At 43.1% G+C, this 15,729-nt stretch overlaps 1 protein-coding gene across 1 annotated transcript in view; it reads left to right on the plus strand.

Annotated features, from left to right (window-relative positions):
- Window positions 1-474: 474 nt before the first annotated feature.
- The window catches only part of LOC306776003 (desmoglein-2.1-like), a gene marked incomplete at both ends in the record, with an annotated part of 32,690 nt that continues 17,435 nt past the window's right edge, over window positions 475-15,729 (plus strand). Inside the window, 2 exons of the mRNA XM_079266596.1 lie at window positions 475-531; window positions 14,574-14,699. Coding sequence (XP_079122722.1) covers window positions 475-531; window positions 14,574-14,699 — 183 coding nt within the window. The remainder of the gene's footprint in view (window positions 532-14,573; window positions 14,700-15,729) is intronic.

Below are 15,729 nucleotides of genomic sequence, written 5' to 3' on the forward strand. Positions count from 1 at the left end.
ACGTAACGCAACAACTTCCACCATAAATAAATAACAACCACCTTTAGCGGACTTCCTTACACCTTCCTGAACCTGAGCCATAACTTTACTGTTTTTTGCAAAATAATAAAAGACATATTTTCTGAAGAAAGTGGAAGGTTTTGTCCTGATCGTTTTTACAGTGTGCACAACTTGTCTATCCTTGTCAGCTTCATCAACTGCCTGAGGCTTTACTGTACCCTATAAAAACCATAAGGCAGTAATCCGACACACCTTTGAAAAACATGCACACCTGTGACAGTTGAGGTTGTGAAAGCATGCATGATGCTAGGGGAGGGAGGAGGAGGGGTTGACATATGTAAGACTGGTTGTAGGTGAGGAGGGAGGGGGATGAAGCTGACAGGTGTGTTTAAGGACTGTTTTGACCTCCCGTCTGCAGTGGGGTTTTCCACACAGAAAGGACAGGCTGCCGTACGCTGCGGATTCACTGAACTCATGGCTTGTCTCTCCTTCACAGAAGTGGGCCTGCTGCTTTTGTTAGTGATGGCCTTGGTGAGTGTTCACTCTGAAGCTACTCCTAAATTTCACTTTGACTCACCAGGACATGCTGAAGGCCATGGTGGATCCTGTCATTACAGAAGAGTCATTTCTACTTCAAGTGGACTAATTTGCACTTTGTTAGATGCAATTACTTGTGGTGATAAGTCACGTTTCTGTTGGAATGATTCATGAATACTCTAGTTTAGAAATGTATTGTCAGTCCTGCACATGAATACCACTATATAAATGAAACACTGCATCACTAAATAATGCGTTGATGAACAGAACCAGTTGGTGCTTGTTGTTGTTTCCGCTGTAACTACAGTGTGCCACAGTTAGAGATCAATGAAAAGCTGCTAGCTCACTTCATGTCAGCTTCGTTGATATCGCGTCAAGCCGCGCTAAACTGGAGCTGCTATTTGGAGACACGCTTAAACAATACTGTGGTGGAATGAGTTCGATGAAGTAAAAGCTGAGGAGCGTCTATCTGTCTGTCTGGCTCATGTAGACAGTGTTTACATCTTGGGATGTGACCTCATTGAAGTTTTTAACTTACAGAACAGAGTATACCATCTATTAGTGTTAAGATAATATGTATATTCAAGCCCATTCAATTTGATTCATGCAGTAAAGTAAGATTTGATAAGAGATTTAAGGATAAAACCTTTAGAAATGAAATGGGTTTTACAGAATGTACTCATATTGTGTTCATGGTGTTGGGTCCATCATGCTGTGTAGAACAGTACGCCCTCCTGGCCAGGTTATTGTAGAATATCTCTAATGACTGCCATCTTTGCTGTGGCACAAAATGGCATCCAGCCTGACATATCTGTAAAGGATCAGGTTCACTAATGTACGTTGAACTATATGTAATAGAATTATGATTGCAAAAAGTCTTGATGAATCTGACAGTAAGTTATCATGTCTGGAAAGCGTTTCCACGACAGTTTGTTTTTCTTCAGTTTTTTATTTTTGTTCCATACAGTTCATCAAACTTTTATTCAAATCCATCTGCAGCAAAAGGGGGGGGGGGGGGGTCAATTGATGGGGCCAATTTCAGATGGGAAGAAACTGTTTTTGTGAGTCAGCCTCCTGCCAGAGGGTGGGGAGGGGTCGTAACTCGTCAATCACCTGTGATTGTCCGACTGTATGCTGTAAAAAACAAATCCGCCTATTAAAACTAAAGACAGTAGCTCACCCACCCTCCAAAATATTATATTATATTTCACCCTTCAGGAATGTTTCAACAAACATTCTAAACTGATTCTGAGAACGCTTTAACAACAATTCCATCTCCATAAAAACAGCTACAGATTCCTCTTCCTTCCCCTCCTTAATGGCATTTGTACTGTATGTGCGTGTGTCCATAATGAGAAATGTCTTGATGAAATAATCCAAAGGCATTGCACAGGTGAATTGTCTGTGTTGGAAATTACCTTTGTTCTCTATCAGCAACCACAGTTTGGTGTTAACAAATGAATCAGACAATGCAGAGGCAGTTTAGTGATGCCCCTGTAGTTGTGGTCTTGAAAGGATAATTCAGAGTCCTTGTCTGAAATTGAGACAAGACCAAGTAAAAATGCTGAGACCGAGACCAAGACCACTCTCGAGTACTCCAACACTAACACATCTCGATATACCCTCCCTCTCTGCCTGCACAGTACTAACCTGTCTTCTCTTGCAGTAGCCTGCAGTCAGGAGGGTCCTTCCACCGAGGGTCAAAATATCAGCCCCTCTTAATTGTCTGCATCTGTGTCGTATAGTTGGATACCCGAATGGCTTTTGTTAGTTCATTTAAATGTGAGTTTGTTCTGTTAAGAGTTTCTTAAGGTCAAGAGGTTTATGTGTGGTGTCACGCTGCTAGCTATGCCCATTCAGTGGCTAATGAAACCATTATCCACTTATTGCACCGACTCACTGCTGTCCAACTACATGCTCTCTAGTATTAAACAGGACAGCACCAGCAGCTCCAACAACATTGTGATGATATCGGCAGACCTGCTGCCTCACACTTCACACCATCACCACACAGCCCAGGTCCAGGCTCAAGCTCTTTAACAGTTCCCCATGCTGGGAGAGGAAGAGTGTGACCAGGTGCTGCATGCCATACATTATTCACACTCAGTGCTCCCTGTTAATACTCAGGAGCTAGACCACACCTTCGACTCGCCTCTTTCTCTCTCTACACGCACTCTTCAGCAAGATTTTAGAATATATACACTCATGATCAGTTCCCTCAGCCATTTTTGACTAATATTGTATTTAATGTATATTCATGATATATAATCAGCACAAGTTGACCTTATTAACATATCATTGCGTATACATCAATGATGTTATGTTATGTTATGTTTATTTTATTTGATATGGACATCACAGTAGCATTAGAATTGTAACATACATTTATGCACAAAGCCCAGATGCACTATGTTAAGTGTTTGTAGCGAAATGCTAATTTACAACACCTGTCCACAGGAGGCTTTAAAGAAGTTAAAATAGAAAATGAAGAATTTAAAATAGAAAATAAAAGAAAAAATATATCCACAAATACATACACAGATACATACACAAATACATACAGATACATACATAAAGTGCAAGTGTGTTTACAGGAGTGTTAGGTGTGAGAACAATGTTGTTTCTCTTTTAGCCATGATTTAATACCTCTATTAAAAACATTAAAATGTTGTTGCATTTTCAACTCAGTTGGTAGACAGTTCCATAGTTTTGCTCCTTTAACAGAGAAGACTGATTGTCCAAATGAGGTTTTGCGCAATGCAATGCGACAGTTCCCGTTTGCTGAGGCCCGTGTGTTCACTCTGCTGGTGAGCTGCTGTCGTGTAACAAATTCATTAAGCAGGGAAGGAGCATGACCATGTAGGTATTTAAAAACAAGCTTTAAGTTGGAATAGCTTATAAAGCTTTCAAAGCTGAACATATTGTGTTTCTCTAAGATCTGACAATGGTGCCACCTCATTGGTTTTTGTCCATCATTGTTAATGTCTGGTTATACAGTGATATGATGGGTTGTATGGTTGATTGTGAGGCTTGTGACCAGGTAGTGATGCAGTATGATAGGTGTGAGAATATCATGGCGTGCATGTAGAGCTGAGCTGTACTGAATGGCAGATATTTTCTGATGTTTCTGAAGCATCTGATGAATCTATATCAGTTTGTTGGTTTTATATAGTATGCGGGTCATTCCTACTATTCGGTGCCATTTCAGCCAGGTTTACTTCCATCAAAATGTTTTAAATTGTCCATGATTTTCATATTTCATCTGAAAGACGGCATGTAAAACTATAACAAAAATGTATTGGTCAAGCTCAGGATATAGTGGTCTAATAATCTTTGAACAATTCTTTACATGTGAGCAAGACCAAATGTCCACCCTGTTACCAAACATTCAGATCTCTATTAATATGTGTTTTAAATACACAGGTATTGTAATTATTACATTTTCTAAGAGTAAAATGTCCCTTACTTTAGCCTTAAAATATATTTTGAACAGTATTTACAAACAAGCTTTAATTTGAAAAAAGATTGTTCTCTATTTTAAGGCACAATGTAATGTCCACCCTGTTACCAGCCTGTTACTGTGCAAAACAGTAACAGGGGGGACGGTAACAGGGGGGACATTTTGTGCTAAAGTTAGCCATTACTACTCATGAGATGAAAAACAAGCTAGCATTTAGTGACAACAGAGGAAGATTTTTAGTACATTTATTAACCTTATTTTCAAAATTACCAAAAATGATTGGTTTCCACTATGAATTAGCGTAACAGGGTGGACATGTTGTGAGTTACAACATCATTCAAGCATTCTAACACATTGATTAAAAAGGTTTATTGAAGAGTGTAGCGTCCAAATCTTTAGCAGAAAGTAAACCTTTAGTTGACGCGTGTTTCTTGTCTTTTGCACATATCTCACACCGACGCCGCTCGTAGATGAAAAGCAATACGTGTTTTATTGATCCATTTCCTTCGTACAAGTCAGTCAATCAACTTCCTTTCTCCTAAAAGTATGCTGATTACTTCGACCTACTATACGTATCCACAGGTTATCCACGTAGATCGTTCCCTTTAACACGTTTCATAACACGATCCAAAACACGGTCGGAAAAACTGTGCGGCTCCATACTGCCCCAGATATTACTCACCACCGTCAGTAACTGTCACAGTGTCCTTAAAGGGCCAGTTATCTGTCACTTACGTGTATTTCTTACTATAACAAATTATAACGACATCCTTGTAACATTCAAAGTAGAAACAGATGTGATTACAGTTAAACATGTAAATACAAATGAATATTTAACATCACATTCAATTTGGCTCCTACACACCGGCCCCTAATTGTTCTCAAGATTTAACATTTGAAACAATTATCTAACTTAAAATAAGAGAGCCATGTACTGTAGAGGAACATTCTCACAAAATAACGATATAAGAGCCGGAGGCAGATAGACTCCTCACTGTTGCTCAGTCTTTAGCACTGTTCGTCTTCCAAAAGCAGACACAGCTTTGTAATGGGCCTGTGTAAAACACTAGTCTTCGTCTTTATGCAGACCTGACGAACAAGTCCTTTGTGGTCTGGAAGTGCCTTAATGACCTTCCCCATGACCCAAGAGTTTCTTGGAGCAGAGTCATCCACTAAAAGAACGATGTCTCCCAGAGTGAAGTTTCTCGATGCCTTTGACCATCTTTGCCGTTCCTGGAGCTGTGGCAAGTATTCTCTGGTCTAACGTTTCCAAAATATATCGGCCATATATTGGACGTGTTTCCATCTCCGCCGAGTGTAGAGGTCATCATGGTCGAATAGTCCAGGTGGTAATGCTGGTTTAGCCTTCATCAGTAAGAGATGATTTGGTGTCAAGGCTTCTAAATCGTTCACATCATTAGATGCTCTTGTGATTGGTCGGCTGTTGATTATTGCCTCCACTTCACAAAGTACAGTCTGAAGACTTTCCTCATCCAGAACTTGTTCCTTAATTGTAGAATTTAGAGCCTTTCTCACTGATCTGATGAGCCTTTCCCAAACTCCCCCATGGTGAGAGCCTGTCGGAGGGTTAAAGGTCCATTTGATTCCACGTTGATGAAGATAACCTTGAACCTTTGAGTGATTAATTTCATCAATAGCTGTTCTCAGCTCACGTTCCGTCCCAACGAAGTTTGTCCCGTTATCTGAGCGGATCTCCATCACTTGTCCTCTCCTGGCAATGAATCGACGTACAGCGTTGATACATGAATTGGTATCCAAGGAAGAAGCAACTTCAAGGTGCACTGCCCGGATGACTAGGCAAGTAAAGATTACTCCATATCTCTTAACCAAGCTTCTTCCTCGTTGTACCTCGAATGGTCCAAAATAGTCAACACCAACTCTGGAAAAGGGTGGATCATCAGGAAACACTCTATCCTGAGGAAGGTCTGCCATTTGTTGCTGTCCTGTGGACCCATGCAGTCGGCGACAGGTGACACATTTTCAGATGATTTTCCTAATAGCTGTGATGGCACTGGGAATCCAATACTTTTGGCACACTTTAGAAAGCATGTGGTTCCTTCCAGCGTGCCCAATATCCTCGTGAATCTTGCGCAGGAGTATGTTGGTAACATGGTGGTCTTTGGGCAAGATGGTGGGTTGCTTACATTCTTCTGGCAAAGCAGCTCGACTGAGTCTTCCTCCAACACGCAAGACTCCATCCTGAAGCACGGGGTTTAGCTTAAGCAAATGACTGCTCTGTTTTACATTTTGCCCTTTGCTCAGAGATGAAATCTCCTCAGAAAATGTTGCCATTTGACAGAGTCTGACGATTTCCAGCTCAGACCTTGCAAGATCCTCAACTGAGCAGGAAGATCCTTTTAATCCTGCTTTGAATTTCTTCATGGCTGTGTTCACTTGTTGAACCTGTTGACTCTTATCCAAGTCGGATTGACGGAAGGCTGCATAAAGCTGTTTTCTCTTCTGTGAGAAAGTCAACAGTAAGGTTTTGAACTTCAGGAGCCACGCCACTGTGTATCTTAGCTTTGTCCATGAGGAGAAATGGTTCAGCAGTTGGCTGATTGTGTTTCTGTCCTCATCCACGTTCACAAGGTTTGCTTTTACTTTCTTTATCTCGGGATCATTTGACGTAATCCTGCAGCCGTCAGGGTTTTTAGGCCACTCTTCTGTTGGTCCTTTGAGGAAGGCTGGACCAGAGATCCATGTGTCATTTTTCATGAAAGCTTCCACGCTTTGTCCTCTTGATGCACAATCTGCTATATTCGTGGCAGTGCTCACGTATCTCCATTGATCTGTGGTTGAACCTTTCAAGATAGCAAAGATCCGATTAGCCACAAACGTACGGAATCTAGTGGTTTCATTTTGAAGATATCCGACCACAGCAGTGCTATCGGTCCAAAATACAGAATCGGATAGCTCCAACTGTAGCTCTTTTCTCAGCAGCGTGTCCATTTTCACAGCAACTATTGCTGCCGTCAGCTCCATCCGTGGAATGGTAGGTTGCTTTAAAGGCGCCACTCTGGCCTTCCCCATCATGAATGTGCAGTGAACTTGATTTCTCTCGTTCCGCAACAGTAAGTAGCTCGCCGTGCCGTAAGCTTCCTCACTTGCATCCGCAAAGTGGTGCAACTGTGCGTAAGTAGGATTTCCAAATCCTGGTGGCTTGATGCACCGGTTGACTTTGAAGTCCTTTAGATTGGGAAGTTTTGTCAACCAATCTGTCCACTGTTGTTTAACCTTTTGTGGTAAGTCGTCATCCCAGCTCATTTTCATCCGACTCAGTTCCTGAAGGATTTTCTTTGCTGGCAACACCACTGGTGCGAGAACTCCTAAGGGGTCATAGATTGAACTAACAACTGAAAGGAGGCCTCTTCTGGTAAAAGGATAGTCTTTGACAGTAATCTTAAACTGAAAGGTATCTGACTCAACACACCAGTGTGCACCTAGGGCTCTCTCAATTGGGAGTTTGTCTTGTTCGAGATCCAAGTTCTTCACCTCTTTGGCCAACTCACCACCTGGAATTTGGCTTAGGACTTTACGGCTGTTGCTGACCCATTTTGTGAGACGGAAACCTCCCTTGGAACAGATTGCTCTTAGATCCTGACACAGCACAACTGCCTTCTCTTCTGTCGCCACAGACTTGAGACAATCATCCACATAAAAGTTATGAAGCACTGTGTCGGCCACTTCTGGATCAAATTCTTCCCTATGATCCTCAGCACACTTCCTCAGGGCAAAACTGGTGCAGCTAGGTGAAGAAGTAGCACCAAATATGTGCACCACCATTTTGTGTTCCACCAAACCTTTCGTGAGGTCTCCCCCAGGCCACCACAGGAACCTAAGAAGGTCAGAATCCTCTTCTGTCACCTTGACTTGGTGGAACATCGACTCCATCTGCCATAAGTGCCACCGGTTCTTGTCTGAATCGTATTATGACACCTACAAGACTGCTGGTTAAGTCTGGTCCCTGTAGAAGTTGTTCGTTCAATGACATGCCTTGGTATGATGCACCACAGTCGAACACCACCCTTGACTTCTACTTCACAGGATGGTATACACCGTGATGGGGTATATACCAGACTTTATCCACATTGCATCATTAGCATTAGCATTAGCTCATCGTCTGATAGTTGCTCAGCATAACCTTTTTCCATGAGGTCAGTCATGAAGGCAGTGTACTCTAGTTGATAGCTTGGATTTCTGTTGAACTTCCTCCGTAGGTTAAGTGCTCTTTGCTCAGCTACTTTACGGTTGTTTGGCATGTTGACCATCCGGTTATTTAGTGGTAGACACAAGCTGTAATGCCCATCCAGAAGCTTTGCTGATCTGGTGACCATGTCCATGAAGCAATGATCATCTCTGGACATCTCGACCTGTTCATCTTTTTCCCTCTCAGGGAAATCCACCTTAAATTGCTGCTGCCACAGGTCATCAAGTCTTGTTACTGAGATGCGGTTTGATGAAACCTTGCATTGTTTTCCCTGCTGGTGAGCACTACTTCCTCTTAATGGTCCATTTACAGTCCATCCTAGCCTAGTTCTTGTGGCGTAGGGTCCGTTGTTGACACTGTTCACAACCTGCCATGGCTCCATGGCCTTGTGCGCATTAGCTCCGATGAGCAATCCGACGTCTGCATTGATTACAGGAATGCTCACATCTTTAAGGTGAGACCATCGTTTCAAATCCTCTTGACGTGGAATGTTCTCTTTGTTTACAGGAATGTTTTTTCTACTGAAGGCATTTGGGAGCTCAATGAAGTTGTCCTCAGACAGATCACTGACTTCTATGCCGGACACCTCGTAAGTGTCAACAGGTCTTTCATCGCCCATCGTTTTCAGTAAGATGCTTGTTCTCCTTCCACTGACTTTAAGTTGGTTCATTAACTTTTCTGTGCAGAAGCAGTCCGTGCTTCCTGGATCAAGGAAAGCATATGATTCCACTGTTTTGTTTCCTTTTGTTGTTTTGACTCTGACAGGAACTATTGAGAGTATGCACTCTTCTTCGCCGGCCCCAGTGACTCCACATAGTTTATTTCCAGCACATACCATTGCACTAGTGACTGGAAGACCACCACTTCTCTCTGTATTGTCAGTAGCTTTGCTTTCCTGATCAGTTGCATCGTCTCGTCTTTTCATATGCAGGAGTGTGGGATGTGTTAAAGAACACAACTGGCAGCAAAGCCTTTCACTGCAGCTCCTGCTCATATGTCCATGCCTTAAACAGCTGAAACACAGTCCTTTGCGACGCAAATATTAAATTTTTTCTTTGTGTGGCTTCCCTCTCATCGTTTTACATGAGTCTATGCTGTGTTGTCCTTTACAAAACATGCATGAGTTTGTTGCCACAATGTCGGTGGGACCCCTTTGCATGCTTGGTTCAAAGTCTTTAACCTTGTGGTCCATGTGCATTGCGCTTGTAGTGAATGTTTTCTTGCTTCTCCAATCATGTGTCTTTGCCTCTGCATGCACCTTTGTAGCTGACTTAGCTGATTGGCTATCCGTTATATCGCCAAATATTGGATGCGTAGCGATTTTGGCTTGTCTACGGATAAAGTCATCAAGGTCTTTAAAGTTGACTTTCCTGTCCTGCCGTTCCTGAATGTCACATGCGATTCCCCTCCATCTTTCTCTCAACTTGTAAGGTAGCTTTGTGACAACGGCTTTCATGTTGGCAGCATTGTTCATTTCTTCCAGGTAGCTAATGTTCATCATGGCATTGCAACATCCAGTAAGGAAAAGTGAGTAGGCGTTTAAAGACTCACCGTCCTCAGGTTTGATGGGAGCCCAATTTAAGGCTTTATCAATGTAGGCCACGGCAAGTTTGTGCTCATTTCCGAACTGTTCCTTGAGAAGCTGCTTGGCTTTGTTGTATCCTCTCTCAGGATCCATGTGGAGGCAGCTTCTAATTAGCTCTCGGGGCTGACCGCTAGTAAACTGCTCCATATAGTAGAGGCTATCCCTGGCATTATCAGTACGGTCCTCTACTCCAGCGGTTCCCAAACTTTTTAGGCCACGCACCCCCTTCTACATCCCGACCGGGTTCACGCACCCCCAACCCCAACACACACACCTTAAAAAAAAAAAAGCAACAGAGCCGCATAAAAATCGGACGAATGAGAGAACAGTTTGCGCGCGCGTGGCGTTTGTTTACAAGATAAAAAACACAAAAACTCTTCCTGCACCGTGCCTTCGAAAAGGTAACGGACGTAACGTTACGAAGGTAACGGACGATTGGCCAGATTGGTCACATCTGTAGGCTCGTCTACTTGCAGAGAGTAAAACTCACTCTTCTTCACGCGACCGAACAATGTAGCCAGGATGTCTTCGGACAAAGCATCGATGCACGCGACAGTGTTGTTGGACACCGGGATCACGTCCAACTTTTTCGCTTCTCTCTCTCCAATCATACATTCCACCATCTCTTTAACATTTTTCCCTCTCCACCACCGCCTCTCCTTCTCCCTATTACGCGGTCAGAATACTACCACAACACGCCGCCTGTCTCCGGCAGAAATGCGCTCATCCACGCACGGGAACAACACCGAGTTGTAATATATACCTCCATAACACCCCGCCACTCTCGGCTCATACCTCCCCAGCAACGAGGCACATCACCCGGTCACAATACCTCCAGAATGTCCCCCGGGTGAAATCCGGGACTTGGTTTTATGGTTCCGAGTGGCGGCGCTCACCGTTGGCGCTGGGACGCGAGGTCTCCTGCCGTCCCCGCCGTGAGGCACCCGATCGTCAGGTCTTCAGCCCTCGGAACAGGCCGCAGGTCAATAACTTGTGGGTGGCGGGGTAGAGGCGAGGCAGAACACAGAAAAATAATAAAGACTAGAGTACAGCAAAGATATGTTGATGAGAAGCGTATTTGTACGTCAAACACAAACGTAATCAGGGAGAAAATACGTTCGTGGTAAAACGTAATTGAGAATGCATTTTAGTTTTGGGGGAACGTAATTTTTAGGAGACAGGACTGCACCGCCATTACATTTTTCCTCTCGCGCACCCCCTAGAGGCAGCTCGCGCACCCCCAGGGGTGCGCGCACCCCACTTTGGGAATCCCTGCTCTACTCCATGCTCGAAGGCCCTTATGAACAGATGGTAATCGAGCAGGTCTCCTTTAAAGGTGGGAATGTCCAACGGCGGCAAAGTTGATCCTTTTTGCTGCTTCATCATTAGCTCTGAGATGTTGGCTTGCTGCTGCATAACACTGCACAATGTCTCCACAACATTGCCACTGATTTCAGTGGCTGCACTGAACGACCATAATCGCTTTGCTGTGGGTTAGGAAGATGAACTGGACCAGTTTCCACATGGCTGCGATGCTCGTGCCCTTCTCTTGATGCTAAGCTTTCTCTGACATTGTTTATTCCTGGCGTTGAATGGACTATCGACATGCGTCCCATGCCAAAATCTTCCAACACTTTAAGCTTAGCATCTGAAGTTGCTAAAGCAATGTTCAACTCCAACTCCTCTCTTTTAGCCTTTAATTCAACTTCCTGTCTTTCCAATTCTTGTTTTCGTTTTAATGTGGCGACCTTAGCCAGCAATGTAGCTCTTTCCACCTCTGCTTTAAGGCGAATAGATGATGCTGTGGATGACACAGAACTCCCACTTTCTGATCTATGTTTCTTACTCTTTCTACTCGTGGTAGACAGTATCGTGGATATGCTATCCGAGGGCTTGATTTCATCATCACATAGCTTTGCTTGCTCAGCACGTTCATCAAACAACTCTATCCATCTTTCAGTTTTAGCAATGAAAACGTTGGCCTCATGTGCTTTAGGTTCAAACCAACAAAGCTGATCATTCATGTATTCCTCCTCAGTAAGGAACTGTTTCAGAGCATAGTTCTTCTCTTCAAAGTCTCTGAGTAACCCTTCATAATCAACTCTCAGTTTTCGTTTTATAGTGCTAACATCAGGATCCTCCTCCCGTAGTCGCTCTATTTCCCTGGTTTTGCTCGTTAGCTGAGCTAGCTTACTCCGTCTTTGCTGTATTAGCTTATTCCTTGTTTCATCTACAGCCTTCTCTGTCATTATCACTTGCCTTTTCCCTATGACAAACTCTTCTTCTTCCATAATAGCGTTTCAATCGGTTCCTTTTGCTTCACAGTAATACTGTTAATGCACCTTATCCACGTGAACTTGATTGACAGCTCCTAGAGTTACGCTACCAGCATAACACGCCACGATCACCAGCACCAAGCAAGCTAGCTTATTAGCACATGCTTACCGGAGTCCCTCCAAAACTGTAGCCTGGCACCTCGCGTCGTAATTTCCTCGTCATCGATAATCCTTTCCTTTCCGTGAGGAGCAAGTTTTTCCGACTTATGTAGCGTCCAAATCTTTAGCAGTAAGTAAACCTTTAGTTGACGCGTGTTTCTTGTCTTTTGCACATATCTCACACCGACGCCGCTCGTAGATGAAAAGCAATACGTGTTTTATTGATCCATTTCCTTCGTACAAGTCAGTCAATCAACTTCCTTTCTCCTAAAAGTATGCTGATTACTTCGACCTACTATACGTATCCACAGGTTATCCACGTAGATCGTTCCCTTTAACACGTTTCATAACACGATCCAAAACACGGTCGGAAAAACTGTGCGGCTCCATGCTGCCCCAGATATTACTCACCACCGTCAGTAACTGTCGCAGTGTCCTTAAAGGGCCAGTTATCTGTCACTTACGTGTATTTTTTACTATAACAAATTATAACGACATCCTTGTAACATTCAAAGTAGAAACAGATGTGATTACAGTTAAACATGTAAATACAGATGAATATTTAACATCACATTCAATTTGGCTCCTACAAAGAGTGATACTTACTCTGCTACTCTGCTACTACAACGCATGCAATTGGTTTGTGTGTTTCCTGGACTGCTGAACGAATGCTAGAAAGGCTAGAAAAGCTACACAGGGTAATAGAAGCACTCCGCCATAATTCTCAATTATCCGTTATAGGTCCGTTCTAGGTCCGGGTCCTGATAGGACAACGTCTGGGTCCGTATCCGGACCGAGGTCCGCCTGTTAGTGACCCCTGTTCTAAACTTTGCTGTCGGCCCATTTGGTCATGTTTTCTTCCATGTCTGTTGTCTGTTGTTTGTCTGTCATGTGTTCGACTACCCACCGTACACTTTAAGTTACTCCCTCTTGAACTGGGAGAGTACCTACTGTGGAAGTTTGAGTCTGTTCCACAGCGAGGAGGCCAGAGCACGTGTCCGGCTGCTTTGTACAGTCGACACACTGCACCAATAAATCGACCAAAACTGGTTACAATTAAAAGGAATTTAATCCCACTGATGCAAGTACGATTACAGTTACACAATGGCGTAAATTACTCCTAAGAAATATTACAATATTAACCCACTTTGGAAAAAACTACCTCTGGTCCCAGGACACAGCCGTCCCAGGCAACCACACGCTAGAAAGAGGCAGAAAAACTCTTTCTATCTCCCGCCCTCATATCCGTTCGCAATTCCTCCCCTTCCGTCTATCTCAACTCCTATTAGCTAACTTCCCTGTGCACTTCTGTAAATGCCTGTCTTCATGACTCTCTTTCCCTGAGCTCCTAACACATTCAAAGACTGTCAGTTATTGCTTAATCCCTTCTATAATAATCCTTCAGTGTTAATGTTAAACTTCTGCAACTTTGGCAAAAGCTTCATGTCTCAAATTCTACTTCTAGCCGCTTATCCTAAAACACTTTATGTTTATCTTAATTATGCATTTCCAAAACACTTAATTATATCTACTGAACACAGTTCTTTGCTCAAATTTCTTACAATTCCCCCCTAACCCACAGTTCACTGTGAGTTAGCTAACCCCAGTATCCCCGGGGACCCCTCCCCTACTCGATCCAGGGAGAGGTTCCCTATCTATCTAAACAGTGGCAAACAATTCATGCATACAGATATCATTTCAAGTATTCCTATCCGGTCTGTTTCACCCTACGCTTGCCTCTCTAACCCAAAAACCAGTCAAATCCGTTGAAGTTCACTGCCTTCCATGTCTTGGGGCTGGCAGGATCAGGAGACAGTCTGTAGGCTAGAGAACACATACTGAGAAGCCTTGACTGTTCTTTTACACTTGACAAAATTACATTTCTAAAACCTTACACCCTACAATCCCATTATAACCCAATTAAACAAATAAATCTCAAAATACTCATCCAAAACAATCCGTCTATTTCCCAAATTTACAATATCTCACCGGATGTTTTAGAAGTCCATTTGGGCCTTTATCAGGTCCTTCAGGATCTCCGAGAGGATCCACAGTGAGGAGGCCAGAGCACGTGTCCGGCTGCTTTGTACAGTCGACACACTGCAACAATAAATCTACCAAAACAATTCTGACACTACTCTGAAATAGAAGCTTAAGATGTCCCTCAAAACTGCGTTTTGACAACTACGAATGTTAAACAACAATAAAAGGGGTTCTTAGAACTATGAAAAAGCTCTTTCTGTCCAAAAACATATACCGTACAGCACTGCCCACTGTGCTGCTACTGTCTCCATTAAAAACAAGTGAACATCTGCTGTTTGCTTTCAGATGCTCAGTGCTGAGGCAAGAGAGAAGACGCCAAAGGCGCTGAGGAGGAAGAAGAGAGAGTGGATCCTTCCTCCTGCCAAGCTGATGGAGAACGTTGACTACAGAGAGAAGAAATTCATTGCCAAGGTGATTTGGCTCTTTAGACATTCAAATCGTATCTCCTTTAATTTGCCCATTGGCATCAGAATGTGTCAATGTCAACTGGAATAACAGGAGCTGCTTTCTGTCACATCATTGGATGGTCTGCCAATAAGCCTGGAGGGATTAACCCGTTTTCACATTGTTGTTTCAGTCAGTTCCAGCCCTCAGCTATACCACTGGGGAATTTGTCCCTGGGCTGAAATATTTTAATTTACTGTTCTTTTAAAAGCCAGACAATTAAGCAAGAGGCCACGTGATGTAGTAAAGATTACAATTATCCAGAATCTCAATTCTCAATACTTGGATCCAACAGTAACAGGAATGAAACAATACCAGGTTCACTATTATCTATTTACAACTTACGTCAACCTTACAATAATTCACTATTCACTGCATCAGCAATAACAAAATCACCTTAAACCAAGACACAATAATATGAATACTCAGTCCATTCACTTAAACCAGTGAAGGTTACAACTCAGCCAGGCACAGGGAATGTGTTTGAAGAAGAAGGTAAGTGTCTTTTCAAAGTCGAGTAAAGCCAGAGTCTGGAATCTGGAATCTGGAATCTGGGGTCGTGCAAGTGGTGCTGAGTGTAAGAGTTGTGCTGGCCTTGTGCAGGTTATGATGTGGCAGGAGAGGTTGGCAGTTCTGGCTCTTAGCTCTTCAAATCTTCAAATATTTATATTGTACATAGTACTTAAATGTGAAATGTTTCTGCTTAGTTTCTCTGTTCTACTTTGTTGTCTTTAATGTCCTTGTTTTTATATTTCTCTTGTTTATTGTATATTCTATGTATGTACGATGAGAGCAATGTGTAACTGGAGTCAAATTCCATGTATGCGCACACATACATGGCCAATGAAGCTGATTCTGATTCTGAAATCAGAGGAATCAATCATCCAGAAATCTAGAAGTCTCGTCTGGGTTGGCTCGCCATCAACTTCGAATCGATAAAAAACCTGACCTGCAGTCTTTGACATGGCCAGAACTGTCTATTAATCAACTGCTCAAA

The sequence above is a fragment of the Melanostigma gelatinosum genome, assembly GCF_949748355.1.
Source record: "Melanostigma gelatinosum genome assembly, chromosome: 4".
Lineage (NCBI taxonomy): Eukaryota > Metazoa > Chordata > Actinopteri > Perciformes > Zoarcidae > Melanostigma > Melanostigma gelatinosum.